The sequence below is a fragment of the Chanodichthys erythropterus genome, chromosome 14, assembly GCF_024489055.1.
Source record: "Chanodichthys erythropterus isolate Z2021 chromosome 14, ASM2448905v1, whole genome shotgun sequence".
Lineage (NCBI taxonomy): Eukaryota > Metazoa > Chordata > Actinopteri > Cypriniformes > Xenocyprididae > Chanodichthys > Chanodichthys erythropterus.
In genome coordinates this window covers 13,811,446-13,834,678 of record NC_090234.1, presented here as the reverse complement: position 1 = coordinate 13,834,678, position 23,233 = coordinate 13,811,446, and the positions used below count along the sequence as shown (strand labels likewise).

Here is a 23,233-nt window from a genome sequence, read left to right as displayed (position 1 = left end):
GAATATTTTTGTTCTATATGGGTCATTCCATCTCCAAAAATTGTAAATAGTGGAGCACTTAAGAGGGAATGACCCATGTGCTTTTGTTTTATTCAAATGATCTTTATTATTTTAACCCCCTCAGATCATGATGGGACACTTTCAAGAAGAGCTGCACAATTAATCGTTACGCTTGCAATCTTGATTCAAATTCAGTGTCTATTAAACCTTTGACGTGCACAATCACAGCGAACGATGAAATCTGCGTTCTGATCCAGAGAGAGAGAGCAGCTTCATGAACAGTCTTTTAAACCAATAACCATCAACCAAATCAATAATTTAAATACAATAATTACAATAAACAATAATTCATCTCCTTAGATCTTCCACTGTTTTACAGATAGAATAGAGGCGATGCTGAAACACCAGCAGAACTGGAACAACCTACCAACATTTAATGGGTGGTTTTATATTTTCTTCTGGTTTATTTTTGTGTATGTGTTGTTCTTGCTTTTCTGTAAAGCACTTTGGTCAGCCTGGGGGCTGTTGGAAATGTGCTATACACATAAACTTGAACTTGAACCTTCATTCACAAAGTTCTACACCTCTCTGTTTCTTAATTTGTCTTATATCATCATGCTTGCAGGTACTAATATTTCATCAGTCCTTTTAGTTCCATTTAAAGGGTTGGTTCACACAAAAATGAAAATTCTGTCATTTAGTCACCCTCATGTTGTTCTAAACCCATAAGACTTTCATTCATCTCTGAAACACAAAATAAGATGTTTTTAATGAAACCTGAGCTCAATCATGCTTGTGATGCTTGAGAACCAATGATGTTTGTTTTAGCGTGACGAATGCACATTTGAGCTTCCGTCTTTCCCCTATTGCATGTGCTCTATGTATGCATATGCATGTCTGTTCATCATATAAAGTGATTGCTTTAAGAGTTGGTTTAGACCACTCGATTCATATGAATTCATTTTATACTGCTTTTATGACCTTTTTGGATTGTCAAAGTTGCATGGACTCTCAGATTTCATTAAAAATGTGTTTCGAAAAGGGCTGCCCCTAACTAAAGATTTTTCTAGTCATTCATTTAAAGTCCCTGTAAAGTCATTTTAAAGTGTGTGTTCTGAGTTTGTCACACCACAGAAAAATGTGTTATTAACCACTCAGCCAAATTTGAATGATTAAAAAAAATCTGCAAGTAAATGAAATAAGTTATCAAAATCCTGAAAAAATAGGCAGCGCTCTCTGCTCTCAAATACTAGGGGCGTGTCTGCTGTCGGCGCTGGAACCACACCCACTCGTGAGAGCTCCAGTCTCAACTGACTTGAGTCTAATGAGTCAAACATACTGATGCATATAAAAAGAATCATTTAGAGGGTTGCAAATTTTAGCAGAGTTACTGTGGACTACCTACTAATTATAATATAAGCAAACACGGCAACTTACACTCATTGGTGGGCACGTACTGCCGACTGTTGTCGAGTCGTCAAATGGCGGTGCTGCGAGACGGGAGGATGAAGGCCGGGACGGGAGGGACTCTGTCCGGCCCCATATATCATCGGTTATTGGTGGGACGGTAGGAAGGCCGAGGCGGGAGGGGGACCGAGGTCTGTTCAGTCACATTTACCTAAAACAGCGGATTATCTGTGAATCCAAGCTGTCTGATGAAAGTTTGTAAAATTATCCGGTGTAGAACGATCACTTTAGAATCCTTCATATCATCGTTTTAGGAAATTTAAATAAGGAAACCGAGCATATTGTATATTATAACAACCATGTAATATGCATTTGCGTGACGAAGGCATTACTAGCTAAATGTGCAAAGGGCTGTATAACTGTAATGACACTCGAGATTGAGCGAGTGAACCGCTGTAGAGGCGGCGCCACGCTCGGTGCGTCATCGACAGTTATATATAGTGTTAGGGGAGGGGCTATGCTCGGGGGTCCAAGTGCGTCATCAGACCCCCGTTTTAGCTCCGCCCAAAAAATCCTGAGCAGAGACTTGGTGAAAAACTGTTTAACGCTCTAACTTCACAATAAAGCATTACACAATTCACAGTCTTTGTAATGTGTTTCAGCAAGACATTTGTAGGGCAATTCCACGCAAAGGTCATCTTTACCATGAAAAAAAAAGTTTTAACCAAAAGAACAAAACCCTTTTTAAATTGTCCATTTAGGTCTGTAATATACTGTATTAATGTGCTCTAACAGAAATTTTAAGAAAATTACCTTGTTTATCCACAATATATGTGGTAAGCAACAAAATTTTCAACCAACCATATTTCATGCTTTCAAAAAAGGGATCAAAGACCCCATTTTTTTAAACTTTATTTTAGCAGTAAGCATTGTGTAGAAAGATGGATACATGCCTGAGAAATAAATACACTCATTTAGTCATAACAGCACTGCCTGATGAATTTATAAGAGCTAGAATAAAGAGGTCAGGACGCTTCAGTGCTCTGTCACGTCCGTAACGTTTTAAAGATTAAGTTTGTCATATAACGATTATAAATGCAAATAACTTGAAACTTTATATGCAAAGCTAAATTATGTTTATGCTTATTAGGATCAACAATTCATTTCACTACGTTGCTCTGAACAACCATAATAAGCGTTACGGACGTAAGCGTTACGGACGTGACTGTTACGGACGCTTCATATTAAATCCTATGAGTTTGCTTCTTTATATTGCTATCATCTGTTTCAGGCTTACCATATCAGAACATATCCAATAATCGCAATACTCTTTGTGCTTTGTTAGTTTTAATATGAAAAAGGTTTAACTTTCAAATTCAGTCGATTTTATAACAATTTAAACAATAGATGTCGCTCTTTAATAGCCTACGGCGCGTGACAGATTAGCTACTGCAGCGCCTGTAAGCGGCGGATCAGGTGCACATGAACCGATCTTCTCTTCCTCTTGCCAGAGAACGAAATATGAACATCAAAAGGTAGGCCTATATGAAACAGTACAACTTATAGAAGAGCATTGTGTCTCATAGGACACTTCCCTCAGGAATTGGGATGTCGTGTTACTGGTTGGTTAAAAATGAATAGCCTAGCCTATATTGATCACAATCAAGCTGACAAAATGAAAATAATAAGATTGCAATAATTTTGACTTGAAATAAAGTTTGATCATTTTGACTCAAGACTCCGCTTTAAACTCTGAAAACTAGACGAAAAAAAACGTGTGGTCATTCAAACACAAAACATAAAACTGACATGATTGCGATTGGCAATAGTGTCAATCGGTTCACCTGACTGTGGGGAAAACATGCGATTTTAAACTGCTTTATGATAAACATTAATATTTGTCAATGTATTTTAGCAAGCAGTTCTGTAAGAAGGAAAATCATGGTCTCTAATTTGATTCTTGAACAACGCACATGCTTGTCAACATGAGAAATAGGTCTAATCCATAACCTTTTGCACTACAGAGTATAACGTTACATTTGTATAAAGTTTAGTAAAAAGTTGATAAATTGTGGAGTCTTACCATACTGGTATCCCAGATTTCAGTATTTGGTGGTTTAAATGCTTGCTTAAGGTCTCTGTGAAAGTTTTAAAGCAGTTTTAAACCAGTCTTCTGTGCCGCTTTCAGACCGGTCACATCCGTAACGGAAAACTGTCACATCCGTAACGTTGTTTTTTCCTCATTAATGCGAACATGAAAAATGAAATAAAATTATTATTTTATGCTCTGTGGAGAGCCAACCCTTCTTCATTCAGTGGGCAGTATTACTTTTGGTTTGCGCAATGTAAGTCACAGAATTCTTAAAAAATATGTTGTCACCCAAATCTTAGTGACTTTTTTTGTCACGTCCGTAACGCTGTATATTTCCCTCATCTAAAATATAAAACAGTTGAATAGACTGACATTTTTCTAATGTCTGGACTCCTTTAGTAAGGGATTATGAATATATAAATAGACGGTTCAATATGTTACTATTAAATGCATTCTTTGAGCGTTTATATTTCAAGTTTTGACTCCAAATGTCACGTCCATAACGCTGGAATTGCCCTGTAACATTTATAAAGTGTTTAGAAAGAATTCTCAGAATTGACTTTACAGGGACTTTAAGCCAATAGTCAACTAATTGCACATTTATGATATTTAATTACTTAAATATATACTGGGGGGTAGGGCTGCACAATTGATCGAATTTCTAATCACGATTACGAAATCGCGGCATATGTAATCGTAATCGTGCAAAGGCGCAATTACTTTAAAAAAACACATTATTCTGCGTGCTTAAGAGGCATGTTACGTTGTGAGAGGCAAATCACGACTACTTCAGAGTGTAAAAGGTCTAACCAGCACAAAAGGAACTACCATTGACACAAGTGTACACTGACTGGTCGAACGAACGTGAAACACCAGCACCTGCCATTTTTAAAAAGCCGTGCACAGTTTAAAGCTTCTACTGGTGGTGAAAATGGCCATAGTGGAACATTAGTTCTCTGGGAATCACCCTGGTGGCTATTTCCTATAACTAAGTTCCTAGAACAACATGATGCAAAAGCCCCTATTATTATTATTACATGCATATGTTTACTTTTATTTTATTTAAAGAATAAACCAAACCAATGTATAGTTGACGTTTAAGGCTTAATGCAATAGAAAAGCAATAAAAAAATTCAGGAAGAGTGTTTTCAGCTTGTTATTTTTGCATAAATATATGGCATGCAGTTTCTTCAAACAATGATATAAAGGTATTCAAAACATTATTAAATGTAATTCTGATAATCGTAATTAATATTCGCAATTGCAATTTCAAGAGAATAATCGACAATTATGATTTTTGACATAATTGTGCAGCCCTACTGAGAAAATGGTTTGAGTTTCAGGGATGAGAAAGAATGTTATATGTAACATTTCTAACATTGTTCTATATGACAGAGAAATAGCAAACCATAATATTGAGCCTTTAAAATATAAATTAAGTGCTCAAGGGTGCTCATAATGCTTGTAGAAGCACACTGGCAAAAGTAATGATTATGAATGCATCAAGAAAGAAAAAACAGAAAGGAGACTGTCTGAACTTTTTAATAGTTTATTAATAAACTAGTGATTTCTGAGTCAGTGTCGGCTGCAAAGATCTCCTCGGTATAGTGGACATATTGTGAGAAATGAGCATTTCATACAGATGACATAATCAGCGAATGCTTTCGATTTTAATTGGTTCATTTACACGTATACTTTTCAGTAATGACTGTGAGGCAAGTATATGCTAAGTTTTGGTTAATTTTTGTGACTTGCTACGGTACACTGTGACCAAGACGGCAGAAAGTGCACCCTGTTTGTTTTCTTTATTTTACAAAAGCACAACGTTTTGTTGACAGATACACATGAGAGCATTTAAAAGCATGCATCCGTCAGCGAATCCCTAATATATCCGCCGATACACAGATCTGCTGATATACGCCTGCTTTCAAATGCACCTATGTTCATCTGTGTAGGTTAGGCTACTACTAATTAGGCTACTACTTGCATGTGTCAAATAAGTCATAGTTAAGCCGATGAATGTTAGGTGAACGTTTGGATTTCCTGCCCGACATACCACATAGACTAACTGTGATGCTATCTGTCCGTCATGGACAAAAGTCTCGTCACCTTCGTAATGGATGACATAATTTCAATGATAGCATGTTTTCATTTCAAAATGGAAAAATTCCAAATAAAAAAGCGGAGTAGTTTGCATCACTGTATGTTACTGTGGGTCGTTAGACATCGTAAAACAGTTGTCAAATGTTAAATGTTTAGCTATTTACCCCACATGCACTCTTTCACTGCAAAATGCAATTTGGCCAATTCTAATTATTGGGGGACTTGTCCCCCTCAATGCCTATGGTGGTTACGGCCATGCTTCTAGTTGAATAACGTTTGGGCAACTATTAGGGGGGCAACCCTAGTTTTGAAGATGAATGAAAGTGTTATGGGTTTGGAATGACATTGAGGATAAGTAAATGATTAATTTTTGGTTGAACTAACCCTTTAAATCCATTCCACATACATTTGCAGAAGATTAAAAAAAAAGTCCATAGTTTGCATCTGGACCTGTTCATGAGACAGCAGTTTTTTCAACAAGTTGAATTCACACGTTTGGTCGCTTACATGAGCTTGAGCTACTGAGCTAATGTGAATCAGTTGCATCAAATGAAGCAGAATTAGCCTGGATAGAGTAAGTGTCGAAGGCCGCCCTCGGCTTTATGCAATCGAAAACTTCTCGGGCTGTAATTGTCGCGTGACCCGAGGACAGATGCGGGAAGGAGCGGCGAGCGGGTGCATGCCAGTAAGTGTGCATTAAGCGTCACATCGCCAGCCGTTTCCTGTCCCCACCTGTCCTGTGCTACAGAAGCAGGATGTCACGGTGAAGAGGAACACTGTCGCTGCTCACTGACACATCCTAAACCAGAGCGGCATCTTTCCCCTGCTCTAATGAGGATGGAACAGTGTCCGCCGAGCGCTGTCACGTACCGATGAAGGCTCCTCTCCTGCTCGGCCTCCGGGGACCTCATTAGGCTTTTTTTCCACCGTCTCCATGCAGGAATCACATCGTCCGTAGGGAAAAATGTAAATAAACGCGTTTGTCACTTAGCTCCCTCCTATTTTGCTTTTTCCAGGAAGAGAAATTGCATTGCGAGGCTTAATTAGTAAGCACTGCCATTATGCGTTCTTTATAATGTAAATGAAGCGGCCGAGCACTTGGAACTGTTGTCTCGCAAGCTTTGTGCCAGGTGTTTTCTGGCTGAATGCTGGCGGTGCTTTTTTCATCCTCGCGCTAAAGAAAAAGACAACTGTACTGTGAAATCGTAGGACGAGCTATAATTATTTGACAGATGATTTTTTTCCCCTCCCCTCCGATCTGCAGCTTTAGCGCTGTGAGTGACGACGCTACTTTGATTTCCTTTGTTGCGGCCGAGCTCAGAAAGGGGATGATGATTTTCCGAATGTGGTGGCTGTCAAGCGTCGGGATTCTCTTATTCTCTCGTCTCTCCTCTTCCCGAGAACTTGATTCCTGGAAATCCAGGAGTTTGAACTGTAATGCCTGGAACGGGGTGGGTGCGTCTCCCGAGGGGTTAGCGCTTGATTAATATTGAAAATCTATAAGTCTTCCCCCTTAGCGGCAGGTTTTATGAGAGGAAATGTGGAATGTTAATCTTGCCCACCTGCTCCTACCATCCTCACCGGCAGCACGAGCGAGGGATGATGATGAGGGAGATCTGGGAAGGATTATGACTTGGAAATTGACAGTGACTGAGGAGGACGAGGCCGCGGTCCATCCTGGGCTTGAGTTGATTTATTTTGGAGGAACTTTTGCCGTCCCTCTCTTTGTCCTGCAAATCTGGCTTGAATATTGAGTTGTGTCAGCCAATCAGATTCAGGGTCACCTGTCTGTCATGTTTTCAGTATTGAAATGCTGATAAACAATATAAGATTAAATCATTTGTTCGTGTTTAAGATATGAACCCTTCAGTTTCCACTTCATAGATCCACTTTTCCACAAGACTTTGGCTGATATTTGACCATTAAATTGGTATATATGAAGAACAGAAGTTCCTCCCCTTGTCACTTCCAAAATCTTTTGACAAAACTACAGTCGTCAACATTTGAAGTGGATCAAAAAAGTTCATCAAAGTTGTCCTAAGAATAAGGTTTTAGGACAACTTTGATGAAAGGTTTTGATCTACTGCATGTTGAGTACTATATTTTCAAGACTGCAATAATGCATTTCCACAGTTATTGCATCGTAAATCTAGCAAAGATTTTTTTTTCACTTTTTTTTAAAATGAATACATTTATAACACTATACTTTGTGTTATATCACCTTGGCATTAAATGGAGTGTTTCTAATTTAAACGTCTAATGGAGTGTTGACAAATTTGACATCTTTCTCTCTTCTGACCAACTTAATCAATATTGCAATGTTTTTTTTCTCATTTGGAGAGTTGGAAATGCCAACGTGCATTTTTTTTTTTCTTTTGCTTTTGGAGCAAATGGTAACGCAAAAATAATATTTGTAGTATTTTCCGTTCACCACTGTGACGGTCACAGTTTTTTACCACAAATTTTGGAACTAAGCCAAGTTTGATTTATATTTCCTCAAAGATATACGCATCATGATATATAGGTACCGCTCTGTGCTTTGAGAGGGATGTCGAACACGAGACCATCTCTTGGCTAATATCTTCATGTCTTCTCCCGATGTTCCAAAGCAATTGTTGTAAAAGGTCGGAAGAGCAAATTTTATGTTCAAGATATTTGGGTCATATTTGATGTTGCACTGCCAGAGAAAGCAAAACTAAATTACCGGCATGTGTGAAATGCACTGTACAAATATACAATGTTCCTTACCAAGTCCAACAAGCACAAACTGTGTTAAATAAAATTTGATGTGCAAGTAAACAGCGTTTTTCTACTTTACCACAGGAAAGGATGTGAATATAGGCTAGTAATTAAAAGTGAATGAAAGAAAGAAATGTTTATAATCCCCTGTGAATATCGGTGAGGCATGAGAATACAAGAGACTACATGTACAGTTGAATATATTATATTATAATATATTAAATTATGCGCTCACGTAGGCTACCTCTCTTATTCGGCACAAATCCAAATGTTTTCACGGTTGCATTTAATTGCTAACCTATTATTTATTTTGTAAACAAAGCTTTGTGCTTCACTTGTGTCGTAATATTCACGTAAAACATCATTCACATACAAAAAAAGTAGCTGCGTCCAAAATCGCGTACTGTTAAGTAGGTACTACATTTGACTTTAAATGTTCTAATATAGTACAAATGCGTGTAGTATGAATAAATTCGGACGTACTACATCCGCCATGTTGTTACTGTCACATGACCAACCAGCGTTAGTTACGTCCCTTCAACTCCATTCACAAATCCTCTTCTGTGGCCTCATGGGATAGTAAAGTGTCCATCGAATGCGGACTTCAGAATCTCACCGGAAGTAGTAAGTCATTCAGGTACTTTTCGCGTACTGTTTTTCGCATACTATATAGTAAGGAAGTATTCGATTTCGGACGCAGCTAATGTGTTTTGGAGGACCACCACTGGTGGCGCTCTACCACCGCGGTGGGCCAGTTGTCAAGTTGACTGTCACAGCGCTAAGGTCCTGTGTCCACCAAAGCGTTTTTTCCAAGGCTAGCATATTTTTTCAATATTTTTCAATATCATATTTTTTTAAAACGTCATGAGCGTAACGAGGCGCTTAAGTGCTGAGCTTTCAGTTTTTTTTTTACCAGTCGACTTCAATTGAAGAATGTTCAACTTTGGGTAAAACGCAGTGCTCATCAGTCACTTTGTACCCAGCCGTCCAATCAGTGGAGGAGGGGCGGGACAAATAGAACACTGACCAACCTGCACATTCTGCTTGTACAACGTCAACAGATGACAACAACAACAAGCATAATAACTAATGGTTAAACGGATCGTTGTTGATCCGTGATCCGTTCGGATCAAGCCCCACGGTTCGCGATGCATGTGATTCACGGATCACTTGCAAGTTTCACCGCAATAGAGTAAAAAGGTTATCATTTGAACGTGTTTTGTCTGGCTAGTTTACACATTAAATAGATATAAAACCATTCCAGCACTAGAAGAGGCAAAAGAGGATTTAATTCGGTATCGTACGCAGCCCTGTTACCGGTGTGCACAGACGCGCTGTAACACCGTTCGTAAATATGGGAAGAAGGAGGCGAGAACCGGCGAACATTCAACAAAACTTTAATTCCAAAATAAACAAAGAACAAAACGAAAGTAATGCCGACAGACCCTTGCGGACGTCTGCCGGCCACACAAACATAATAAAACATAAAATAAAGTCCAGGCCTGGTCCTCTCTCGTCCTTTACTGTCGTCGCTCCTCCTTTTATGCCTCCGGAGCTCCTCCGTGAGAGACTTGAGGCCGGCGCGCCTCACAGGTGATGCTCATTATCACTTGCGCCACCGCCTCGCGCCGTTCCCTCACGGCTCTCGCCCGCCCTGCTTCTCACATACCCCCATCGCCCCTCGCAGGCCGGGGGGTACTCCCGAGACTGCGCTCCACTCCCCCCCGGGGCCTGTCTCGGCGGCTGCAGCACCTGGGGGTAAGGACAGACGAGACGAGTGAAAGGAGATGGAAGCAAGGGGAGCGACAGAACGAGAGAGGGGAGAGAGGAAAAAGAGAAGGAAAAAAAATTCTTGGTCCGGTTCCCCGACACACTGCCGCTCGGTCCTCAGCCTGCCAAGAGGCTCTTCCTCGTGGTGCCATGCGATGGTACTGGACGCTCCGTGGACGGCTCGATCCTCCTCCGCCCACTGGCAGCCGGCGATGGCTCCTCCGACTGAGGGCAGCCGGCAGCGAGTCCCTCGTTCCCTGCTCCTCCCCTTCATGGCGGACAGCAGCAGGCTCCGGCCCACGACGAACGGCGGCGACTCCTCGGCTCCCTCTTGGACGGCAGCCACCCCATCTCGTCCCAGGGGCACGGCACCGAGTTCTTCGTCCCACCTGTCACTATGCTCCAGCACCACCGCCTCGGGCAGCCTCTTGCGGTCTTCACACTCCCGCGCTGCCTCAACTCCGACAGCATATCCTTCCTTCCTCCCGTGTTTCGCCACCAATGTAACACAGTTTCGTAAATATGGGAAGAAGGAGGCGGGAACCGGCGAACATTCAACAAAACTTTAATTTCAAAATAAACAAAGAACAAAACGAAAGTAATGCCGACAGACCTTCGCGGACGTCTGCCAGCCACACAAACATAATAAAACATAAAATAATATCCAGGCCTGGTCCTCTCTCGTCCTTCACTGTCGTCGCTCCTCCTTTTATGCCTCCGGAGCTCCTCCGTGAGAGACACTGGCCTCGCGCCGTTCCCTCAAGGGTCTCACCTGCCCTGCTCGTCACACGCGCATACAAGGCTTGCGTGCACAGAGAGAGAGAGCACGTTCCAGATAGCTCGCAAACTGTAAATTAATTCCTCTTTCGCATCGTCAATGCAATTGGATGGTCACATACACGCATTATGTCAGTCAAAATACCCCTCTCGGCAAGTATTCTCGTAAACACATTGGGTTATGTCTCAAGTGAACGAGGTGAGAATTTAGATGTGCGTGTGCATGGGGTCTTACTCTTAAAGGGATAGTTCACCCAAAAATGAAAATTGGATGTTTATCTGCTTACCCCCAGTGCATCCAAGATGTAGGTGACTTTTTTTCTTCAGTCGAACGCAAATTATGATTTTTAACTGCAACCGCTGCCGTCTGTCAGTCAAATAATAGCAGTAGATGGGAACTTCAACTATAACAGTAAATAAAACTTGCTTAGACAAATCAAAATTAAAACCTGCGGCTCGTGACGACACATTAATGTCCTAAGACACGAAACGATCGGTTTGTGCGAGAAACCGAACAGTATTTATATAATTTTTACCTCTAATACACCACTATGTCCAACTTCGTTCAACTTCCTGTTAGTGAGGTCAAAAAACGCGTTCTGAAGACGGAAGTGATGTCTCGCCCATATACTTCAATGAGCGCGAGACATCACTTCCGTTGTCAGAGCGCGATCAGACCTCACTAGCCGGAAGCTGAACGAAGTTGGACATAGTGGTGTATTAGAGGTAAAAAATGATATAAATACTGTTCGGTTTCTCGCACAAACCAATCGTTTCGTGTCTTAGGACATCAATGTGCCGTCACGAGCCGCAGGGTTTAATTTGGATTTGTCTATGGAAGTTTTTTCGACTCTTATTGTTCAAGTTCCCAATCACTGCTATTATTTGACTGACAGACGGCAGCAGTTGCAGTTAAAAATCATAATTTGCGTTCGACTGAAGAAAAAAAGTCATCTACATCTTGGATGCCCTGGGGGTAAGCAGATAAACATCAAATTTTCATTTTTGGGTGAACTATCCCTTTAAAGTGACAGCAACCAATAAATACATGCTGTTGTCTGTCATGTAAATCAAACAACAAAACACAGCTTTAACAAAGATTAATCTATATTACATTTACACAGTGAACGGTTTCATTTTATATTTAGTTATTACATTTCTGTACATGAAAATTAATACTACAGTTAGACCTTTATTTGTAACTTTATATTGTATTTATCTATGCTTGTAATTGGTGTACAGTATTTGTTCTTTTTACAGTCTGTTCACTTGCCCTTTAATAATGTATAAGTTAGGCTTGTAGTTTCTGCTGTGGTATCAGAGTAGTTAAAGTGGGCTAAGTAATAAATGCAAAGTTAAGTTACCCCCCAAACCCTAATTATTATTATTTTATTTTTTTTTTGTGCTGATCCGAAAAATGATCCAATCCGTGACTTCATGTGATCTGAACCGTGAGTTTTGTGATCCGTTGAACCACTAATAATAATGGAACAAAATCATTCCAATCGAGCCAGAGCAAATACTTTATATTGTATTGACATTTTTATATAGAAACAGTACAGAAACAAACTGTGAAGTGAGATACTAATAACACTTCCGCGGATATTCTATATCATAGCGTCTCAATTGAAACAAACGCTGCGCTGCCAAAGCGCTCTCAATCGCTCACAGCTAGGTGTTTTCAGCTGGCTAAAAATGCTTTGGTGGACATGCGGCCTAACACTTATAGAAGTTTACCCAAATATGACAACTTCTGAGAATCTCAGAAATGTGAAAAGCGTCTGTATTGACCTACATACAGGCCATTGATTGCCCTTCTTTCTTGATATCTGCATTGAACATTGAACACCTTTGATTAACTCTTCGATTAACGATCAGCTGTGCTGTGTTCTTTCTTTGTGAAGTGATCACTTCTGTAGGCAGCAGTCAAGGGCAATTAAGGGGAATCGTTTCCCATCGCCGCATGATGATGGTCTGCTCTCTGACTGCGCACAGGTGTTGCAGTGAGGCTGCTGCAGGTGCGGTGCCATCGAGTGTGTGTTTCCCATTATCCTCTCTGTGTAGCGTTGCTGTGAATCTCACCAGCACGTGGTGACGTTCCTCCTTTTTAACTGCCCAATCTTGTAGGCTAATGTGTTGAGAAACGTCCTGTTTAGTGACATGAGCCCTCGTCAGTCTTGAAGTCACTGGCGCTCACGTGTTAAAGCGAAGAGAGAGCGGCGTGCTCGTCATGCTGTGATGTTGGCTCAGGGTTTTTTGGGAAGGTCACACCACAGTTGTTGGCAGCAGCTCCACCCGTGCGCCCTGATGTGTTGACGCTTCTCGCCCACTCGTGCATCGCTCGCACCTCCGCCTGTCAGTCTGACTTCACCACCTGAACACTGGTAATAAACTTGCGCGGCAGCTCAATGACACGCGTGTCAGTTTGGGTCGTGTTTTCAGCACCTCATTGTTCCTTTGAGCAATTACAGATACACGAAGATGGAGTGTGTGCGCTTTCTGGAGAAATCATCAAATATTAACACGTCACAGACGATTTTAATGCGAGACTCGCGGCTATTTGCTCACGTTTGTCAATAAAACGGCGCACAAATACAGCTCGCATAATGTTTCTCATCATCTTCTCATTATTAGGATATTATGTGCTACTGCATTATTACTCATCGCAATCCCTAGTTTTCTGAGGACTAATGTAACAGCATTCAGTGAACGCACGCTTTCCTGCATCGCAGCTCTGTGGTGCTTCATTGCAAATAGATATTAGTGCATCCATGTGATGCTGCAGCTGCAGTAATTGTCTGAGAGACACGCGTGTGTCCGTTCGGGAGCAAACCTTCATCTCTTCTCCTTCAGTAATAGTTCACACACACACAATTGAAATAAATTGATTATGGGGTGAGATTCCTGCGTGCAGTTTATCAGTGGTGCAATTATTTCCGAGCAGTGGACGTGTAAAGATGTGAGCCCAACTAAATGAGAATTTCGGTTTAATTGTATGTAAATTACTGTGAGTTTTCTTCAGATGATAGAACCAGGGTGGTGTTGGACCCATTTTTAGAGGTGTTATTACCTTCTTTAAAAAGTTGCATGATGCATATTCATCAGTTATATTTAAATTGCCTTAGTACACTCTTAAAAATGCAGGGTAAAAAACAAGTTGAGTTAAATATGGACAAAACCAGCAATTGGGTTACACTATTGATTAAAAATGACTATATGTCTGACTTAAAATGAACCTAAAATAGGTTGGAAATTGAAAACCAGACACACAATTTCTAGAGGCAACAGTAATAATCAAAAGGTGAACATTTATTAATAAGCAATTAATAAACTTATTAATAAATGTTAATTTATTAAACATATTAATGTCAATTTCCATCCTATTTTGCGTTCATTTTAAGTCAGCAGTATCATAATTTTTTTATAGTAATAATAGTTGAGTTAAATAAAACTACTCAGCAGGTTGGGTCAAACATTTAACCCAACCGCTGGGTAAACGCAACCCAATCGCTGGGTTAAAGCAATCCAACCGCTGGGTAAAAGCAATCCAACCGCTGGGTAAAAGCAATCCAATCGCTGGGTAAAAGCAACCCAACTGCTGGGTAAAAGCAACCCAACTGCTGGGTAAAAGCAACCCAACTGCTGGGTAAAAGCAACCCAACTGCTGGGTAAAAGCAACCCAATTGCTGGGTAAAAGCAACCCAATTGCTGGGTAAAAGCAACCCAACTGCTGGGTAAAAGCAACCCAACTGCTGGGTAAAAGCAACCAAATCTGGGTAAAAGCAACCCAATCGCTGGGTAAAAGCAACCCAATCGCTGGGTAAAAGCAACCCAATCGCTGGATAAAAGCAACTCAATCGCTGGGTAAAAGCAACCCAATCGCTGGGTAAAAGCAACTCAATCGCTGGGTAAAAGCAACCCAATCGCTGGGTAAAAGCAACCCAATCGCTGGGTAAAAGCAACCCAATCGCTGGGTAAAAGCAACACAATTGCTGTGTTTGTCCATTTTCAACCCAACTTGGGTTATTTTTAACCCAGCATTTTTTTTTTTTTTTTGTATAGTTAGGTCTAAAATCAAATTAACAGCAAACGCCCTGTTAGAATACATGTCTTTATGTTATATTAACAGCTGTCTGCTGCCACTGTGTTGTTTTTGTTTGTGGAATTAATAATTGATTAAAAAGCAATTAATTTTCAGTAATATTCTTTGACTGCATTGACACTATCAGAGAAGAACAAAACTTGAACTGAATTGAGTTGAAAAATGACACTTGTCTTCTATAGAGCTGAATGTGATTAGTTTCATAATTGATTAATTTTGCAACATTGAACTGATTTGAATAATGACACTATAATCTGCAGAATTATCTGTAGAATTTGAATTAGTCTCACATTTGATAAAGTTTGCATCACTGATTCTGTTATTTTCCTGTTTATAGCTGCTTTGAAACGATCTGTATTGTATAACGTACTATAGAAATAAAGGTGAGTTGACTTGTTGGTTGTTGGGAGTGTTTTACAGCGTTTTATCTGAAAACAGCTTGACATTCAATTCAACACTCATTTGTACATTTGTAATATTTGGTGGCATTTGTGGCCCATTTAATTGAACGCCGTTAATCGTAATGACTCCGTATGCAAGCGGCAATTGAAAAGCGCCCTACAATTATTGATTAAACCCTCTTGAAATCGAGCTGGCATGTGACCCAGCCTCTGTAGACCACTAACCCTCCCAACAACGCGCTCCCGGTGTATTTTTGGGGTTGGGGGTGAAGGTAAACCACCCACGTCTCCCCCCTGACACCTCGGGCTTGGCTGTTTGGCTAATGAAGAGCTCAATTTAGCCAGTGACGTGCCGCGAGCGCAGCCGCGCGCTCTGACTGGCTGAGCGCTGCTGACATCACGTTGGCCAGCCGTTGATTTGCCACTGTCTCTGAGGCTTCGGGCGAGAGTCTCAGCCATGGGCTCCGGCAGTTAGACGCAGACGGAGGAGCTCTCGCTGCAGACTGAGCCACAGAGAGGAGGAGGAGGTGGATGAGGAGGAGGAGGAGGCGCTTTGGGGAGCCGATGCAGCCTCTGGTACTATGGAAACTAACCCTCTGACCGATGGAAATAATGACCGCGAACATGTGTCAGGTGAGTGTTTGATGCAGAGGGACTTTAGAAATGAGTTGTCAGAACTTTGCTCAAGGCAGGGCATTGCAAACAGTTTGTTTCGGGGTGAATGTTGGTCCTCTTTTTCGTGACTGTAAATGTGCTGTCGTGGGGCTCGTGTCGTTTCAGAGGAGGTGAATGTGCTGCTGACATCTCGACAGTCTCTGAAACGTTTCATCCGAGCTCGATGCATTGAGATGGAGACGTTCTCCAATCCGGTGTGGTAGTGCTGAGCTGGTTGTGTGTCGGGTGAGGTGAGGACATTCGTGTGCTGGTGCGATTTATTAATGTATGAGCGCTGCCGTTTACTGTAACAGTTGATCATTCATGGTGACTTGTTGTGTTTCAATATGAAGTTTGGCTTTTGTGTGTGATTTCCTCTGTCTGAGGAGACTGGTTTTGTTCAGTGTGTTTCATTGAGCAGATGGAGGCGTTTGATCACACAAGCGTCTTATGAACCGTATCCGAGTGTCCTCGTTCTCTCAGCGTTGGCGTTTGTGAAATCAAATTTATAAATGCATTTAGTTTATGCAATTGCTACTTTCAGTTTTTTTGACCTGAAAATTTGACCTGCATCAACACTGAGCGGAATAATGGTGATATTTAGTCTTTAGGGCTGAATTTGTCTCTTAATTGATGAAGTTTGCATCATTGATTCTGTTATTTCCCTGTGAAGCTTCTTTGAAATGATCTGTATGGTGACTTAGACTTCAAATTAGAATTAAACTCACTTTGTCTCAAAGTTAATATCATGAGACTTGTTTTTAAATTTGTCTTTGTTTAGTAATAAACAGTGTTTTTTTTAGGCAGCTGTCAATCATCTGAACAAAATTGACTAAAATAAAGCAGATGGGGCTTGTATTAATCGTGGTTATGAAGGAAACCTGTTATATTTATTATATGCAATCATTAATTAAGAGCGTAGATTACACCTGATAACATGTCTGAAAGCATCTGGGTAAAAAAATATTGATGCCGCGATTTTAATCGATTCTCATTTTTACAAACCGATATCGATTTGTGTATCCCAAAATCGGTGATTAATGAAAACAACATTTTAGCTCACCTCTCATCAATTAAATCGCAATAAGCTTTGTTCTTTGTTACTTTTAATAAGCAACAAAGTCTTAGATTTAAAATTCTGTCTGTCTTATTATGAAATTCAAACAAGAAATAGCGTTTTGGCGCTCTTTTATCTGCTGACAGATCACGCAGCGCACGTGAACGGATCATCTCTTCGTCGATCTTCAATGCCAGTTACGGGCTACAGTGCGAAATAAACATGAATGAATACAAAAATGTATGTAAATAGATACAGGACAATTTACTGTCTCATGTTATCGCTTAATCAGTGCTTCAACCGCGCTTCTTCGAAGACGTCGAAAACTGCTTGTCACATTTACCTCAGAAAAACCATAATCAGTGAGCATAAACTCATTAGTAAGCTAGAAAAATGAACTCTGGAGAGGAGAATTTTGTTAAATATATGCACCATATCACACATTCATTGTAATGTTTATTGTTCTTCAATATTTAATGTATGTTTAAATAAATAGGTACTGTTTAAATGTTTACATAACATAGTCATGTAAAGATAATATTGTAACTGTAACTTTTTGTGTATAATGTAAATGTTTGTATACAAATCAGTTCATTTTAACCTTCAATATTATAGGCTAATAAATTATAATGTTGCACCAACTGACTTTTTTCCTTGAGAAAATTTGCCATGACCTTATATAAATACAAAATAATCGATACTGAATCTGAAATCTAACCGATTTGCAAGCTTGTGAATAGAAACCGAATCAAATTGAAATTTCTAGCTCTAATCTGCAGAAATGTATATAAATGCACTGCTGTGGTTATTTACTGTTCATTTTGTGTTTTTAGAATACATTTTTTCCTCAGTTTTTCAGGGTTTGAGACGTGGCTGATATTGGCACCCGTCTGTGTCGAACAGACTGGCGTAACCAACAGCAGCGCTCGTCTCATTTCACAAACGGCATGCAGAACAAACAGCTTATTTGTCTACGCTGACAAAATCAATACATGCGTGGCGCTCGTCTGACAGCAACACCTATGTCTCATTTAGACGTGCGCGGATTGATAGTGCCATCAAACTGTGTATTTCTCTTTCCTGTTTCATTTTCCCCAATCCTCCTGTCAGCAGTTCCCGGCGCACTCGGCCGTGATGCTCGAGACGTCTCATTCAAACATCGTTTCTGTCTGCTACACACGGGCCTATTAGCGCCGAATGTGAACTCCATCTTCGTATGCTCGAGGAAAAATGCCGCTTTATGGAAAATCACAAACGCACAGTCATGTTTTTTAACACTGTTTTTGTGCATTTTACATTCAGTGTGACAAATTCTGTTGCTCAATTTCATGCCTTGTTTGTGCTCTCTGTCCTCGTTTGAAGGTGCCGTCGTATGTGTCCGTGCGAGCGTATGGTGTCACCAGATCCTGGCACTCCTCTTTGTCCCCTGTCGAGGCTGGCGTCCGGTGCGGATAAGAGAGCAAGCTGTTTCTCTCTGCATCGCGGCCCAAACGCTGTTCGAGTGCTGCGATTAGAGGGAATATGGGAGTTTGCAGAATTCATTTTGAAGGATGTTTGCACGCCGTCACTCCCACATGCGGCTGCAGTGATTTGACAGCTACCTTGCGCAACTTGATTGTCAGTGTGTGTGCGTGCGTGCGTGCGATGACAACACACACACACACCCCGAGGCTACAGATCTCATGAATATCAATCAGCCGCGGCCATCAGCCTCTTAAATAATGCAGCAGCGGTCGCCACGCTCGCATTAGGCTGATAAATGCGTTTCGTTGTCGGCACTCGGTGTTTGTTTAGCTGCATCCTCCATTCCGCACACGTCGCTTTCATCTCTGGCCTCCGCAGCATCAAAGGTCAAAGTGCATCACAGTGAAATATTCAAAGCCCTTGTTCAATGATCCGTTCTGCATTAGTGCTCGTTCAGAAATCACTCAATGGGGTGAGTTTCGATTCAAGTTTGCAATGACTTGTTTTTTTTTTTTCCCTGCGTTCATCATTTTTTCTGTGTTTGCAGGTTCCTGAAGGACATGAGCGCCTTGTTGGCGGCCAGCGCTGTTGTGATCTGGCTGCGGTGCTGGTGAAGGGGACATGGGCCGCCGTCTCAACTCATGCCACAACACGCTCCACAGCCCCACTGAAACGGACGAGGGTTCGGTCTTCACGCCAGGGCGACGTCAACAGGCCGCCATCGGGTAACCTTGATGAAAGAGCACAAGTTTTTAGTGTTAATAACTGATCCACCAACATGTTCTTTAACCCTAAAGCATATTGTTCTGGGTTTAACCTCATTTTTTATTCTTTGAAAGAAACTTTTATTGAAGTTAAACCAAATATTGTTTGTGAGCTTGCAGCAAAAATTTATTTTAAAAACCTGATATAGTTTCCTTGCCATGAAAATGGACACAGAAGCTAAAAAAACCACCATGTGATTCAGTTTTCTTTCAAACGAAGTTTCATTACTGCAATCAAATACTAATATTTGAGCTGGTCCTTGTGTGACAATGAAATAAATAACTGCATGACAGACGTGAAATGAATCCTTAATGTGTCTTTTGAATTTTACTTGTTTGATATGTACTAAAAATACTGTAGTAATGGATTATAGAAAAGAAAAAATATTATTCCACTGGTGCACAGTGTTGCTTTTAGGCAACACGCATATTTAAGCAATTCCTCAAAACATGCAAATAATTCATACTTAATGAAATTTAAAATTTAATGACATATTCTTACTTGATGGGTAAAAAAAAGAATCCTTTCTGAGGGTGTTTTAAAATGCCAGGATGTAGTGTGATGAAGAGAAATGGCTTTTTGCTGTCATTTTTTATTAAAAAGTAATAAGTACAGTGTAAAAAAGAATTGTTGGTTTAACTTAAAGAAGTAAGTTACCTGGTTGCCTTAATTTTGAGTTCATTGAAATTAAAAATTTGAGTTAATACAATTTGGCGATTGGTTTAATCAACAGAAACTAAAAATATTATGTTTTCTGAACCACAAATGTCTTGATAACAAATCATGAAAATTGAATAAGTATTTTATTATAAGTAATTTTGATTCAAACACTCTTTAGGTAGATGGTTTCGAGTGCAGTTTGACGCTAGCGCTGACTGCATTCACAGGTTTCACAACCATCTGGATGAGGTGTCGTCTCTCCCCGCTTCTCGGTGGGGATCTGGACCGTCACGCGTGTTAGAAATCTCACTCTGTGCTAACGTGTTAATGAAAGTCTGAGATTGGTGTAATTCTCATTAACTCATTTTGCTCTTCAGATTCTTGTGCAAGACACTCGGCTCATAATTGTTGGAGGTTAATTGGTTTGGGTAACAGCGCTCATGCATACCGTCTCCCTAGAGAACTCAGCTACGTCATTGAAAACGTCATGCATGTTTTATATAAATTAAAGCTTTTTAAGGACAGATTGGCTGCAAATACCTGCCGTGTTTGTAGTTATATCATGAAAAAGCACAAAAGCTTGAGATTTACATGCACTTTAGAAGCAACCAAATCAGCTACAGATGATATTAGAGGTTGTTTTTTTTAAGAAAAGCATTTGTAAATATTTTGATTAGTCGTGTGACGGTTCTGTACATACTTGAAGCCACTGTTCTGTACAGCAGGGGGGAGAAAACTAAACATAAAATTACTTATTTTTTCTTCTCTTTTGTGTCTCTTTAAATAAATTCAATTATAATTAACATTTTCTTAAGAATAAAAAAACTCTATCTCCACTAATGCTGTTAAGTATACAGGGAGCCCTTAAACATTACAATAATATTAAAGTTTACAATTAAAAACAGAGTTGCTATTTAATTTTAGATAAAATAATCAACAACCAAATAAAAAAAAAAGTAAATTGCACACAAGTCAAGTTTTACATTAGTACTCCAGTTCATTTTTTAAATATAATCATTTACAGTTACTGTCATAACTTGTTTTCATGACAAATTTATTTAAACATATATTAAATAATTAAGACTTTACTAACAGCTAAAGTAAATCTAATAAATTTATACGCCAATATAGTGCGTATATTTAGTTAAATGCTGCCCGCTAGTGGACCCTATACATGTGCCGATATTCTGTAATACTTTATATCACGATAATGAATATGCACGATATTGTTATCGCGGTCACGTCAAAATACAGTGAATAATTATTTTTTACGAATTATTAAAATGTTTATAATGCATTTTAAGAATACTTTCCCCATAAAAAGTACAACACCGCAACTGTATGCTGCGTCAAAGGGCGGAACAAGTGAAGAATGAAAGTGCATGTTCACTGTCTGACAGCAGAAGGTGCTGATGAAACAGCAGAAATGCAGCGGTTACCCCGGAAACCCCATAAACAAAGCAGCTGCGCTACTGAACAGTATTTAAAATGCTTCAAACAACCATTCGGTTTTTTTTGTATTCGCAATGTTGTTCATCACAGCACCAAATATGTAATACTTAAAGACTTAATAGCCTATTTACTTTCAAACTTACATTTTTATATTTTAATCTGGACTACAACATGCCCTAATGATTTAAAATGTTCTAATTATTTGTTATTGTTCAGTAACACTAAGTGACATAGCTTCCATTAGTTAACATGTTAATTCATTATTACCAAACTGACAATGAAAAATACTTATGAAGCATTTATTAATCTTAATGTTATTTTCTTACTGTATAATACTAATTACTAAAATCAAAAGTTGTAACTTATTCAATGGACCTGAGCTAAAACTAACAATGATCAGTTGTATTTCTTAACTAACATTAACCAAAAATATCTTCTGTAACAAATGTAGCTATTGCTCATTCTTAACCTTAGTTAATGCATTAACTAACGTTAAATAACGAGACCTTGTTGTAAAGTGTTACCTGTTGTTCTTTATAATTCTTTTACATGTTAATCTGTTTGAAAAAATTTACTTTATAATTTGTGTACTGCGTTATTGCATTTAAACATTCAGAGTTCTTTTTTTTTTTTATAAGAAAAAGAGTTCTTAAACCTGTTATAGTGTAACAACACTTTTTTTTTTGCAACTTATTTCAATATCGTGATAATACCATATATCGTGATAAAAGCTTCAGCAATTATCGCAACATGAAAATTTGATACCGTCACATGAGCGACACTGAATGACTTGCCTGAGGTAAATGTAATGCTATGTGAGATATTATTGTCAAGCTGTTTTATTGATATTTTTTTGTGGTTTAAACACTGGTTGAAAGATTACAATTAAACAAGTCTACAAGTCGTCTTCGCGCTACAGTGTTGCATTACCGTGTGCGCCCCCTTCTGGATTGGAGTGTGGATCACCGACTGTATTCGGCATCTGACTGTATGCACTGAAACATGATGGTTTAATTTTGATGTGTATTAAAAAATAATTCACGCATGTGTTTCAGGTTCCAGGCTCTTGGTAGACGCTCCAAGTAGCCGTGTCTGATGAGGATGTCTGATACTGTCAGTGAGACTATGAGAGCTCTGGACGAGAACACCTCGAGCGCAGCCGACCACGACCTCAACACGTCACAGAGCCGGCCGCAAAACCAACACCACCATGAAACCTGCAGCGACGACAGAGCTGAGACGCAGGTAATGTGATGTCAGGACAAAAGCGACTCGCTCTCCTTCAGAGCTTTTCATTTCAGTTGAAATTTTCCCAGCCTAAAAAACAAAAATTTGTGAACATTCAAATGAGATGAAGACTAATAATAAAACAATATTATTACCATTTTACACGGTCACGTACTGCTCTGCATAATCAAAAATGAGACAAAGTGATTGCCTTTTTGATTGGTTTTTAATTGATCGTTAACCCCCTACAGGCCGTTTGGTGTGATGACCTGCACTCTGTAAATGCAGGCATTGTTCTTTGCACATATTGATCATTATAGTTAGCTTTGTGCTTTAGAAACTGATTGTGCCTTTGTTTATACGGAGAGCAAGGGTCAGCAAAACAAACGACTGAAGCGATTGTTCTGTTTCATGCGGCCACAGAAGCCCACAGGAGTCGAGCGATCAATTGCCGGGTAATTGTGTTATGAAAAGCGGCACACATGGACAAACTCTCAGCCGTCTTCAGATGCTGAAGGTTGCGGCAGTGCGTCTTTATTTGACAAAAGTGTTTCTCTCTGATA

General features: G+C 39.8%; 1 protein-coding gene across 6 annotated transcripts in view; it reads left to right on the top strand.

The window, feature by feature from the left end:
* Positions 1-23,233, top strand: part of LOC137035915 (R3H domain-containing protein 1-like) — a 73,813-nt gene that overhangs the window by 10,500 nt on the left and 40,080 nt on the right. For all 6 annotated transcript variants that reach the window (XM_067409720.1, XM_067409719.1, XM_067409717.1 and 3 more), the window contains exons 2-3: positions 19,114-19,291; positions 22,499-22,688. In XM_067409720.1, coding sequence (XP_067265821.1) covers positions 22,539-22,688 — 150 coding nt within the window. In that variant the 5' untranslated portion in view covers positions 19,114-19,291; positions 22,499-22,538. The remainder of the gene's footprint in view (positions 1-19,113; positions 19,292-22,498; positions 22,689-23,233) is intronic.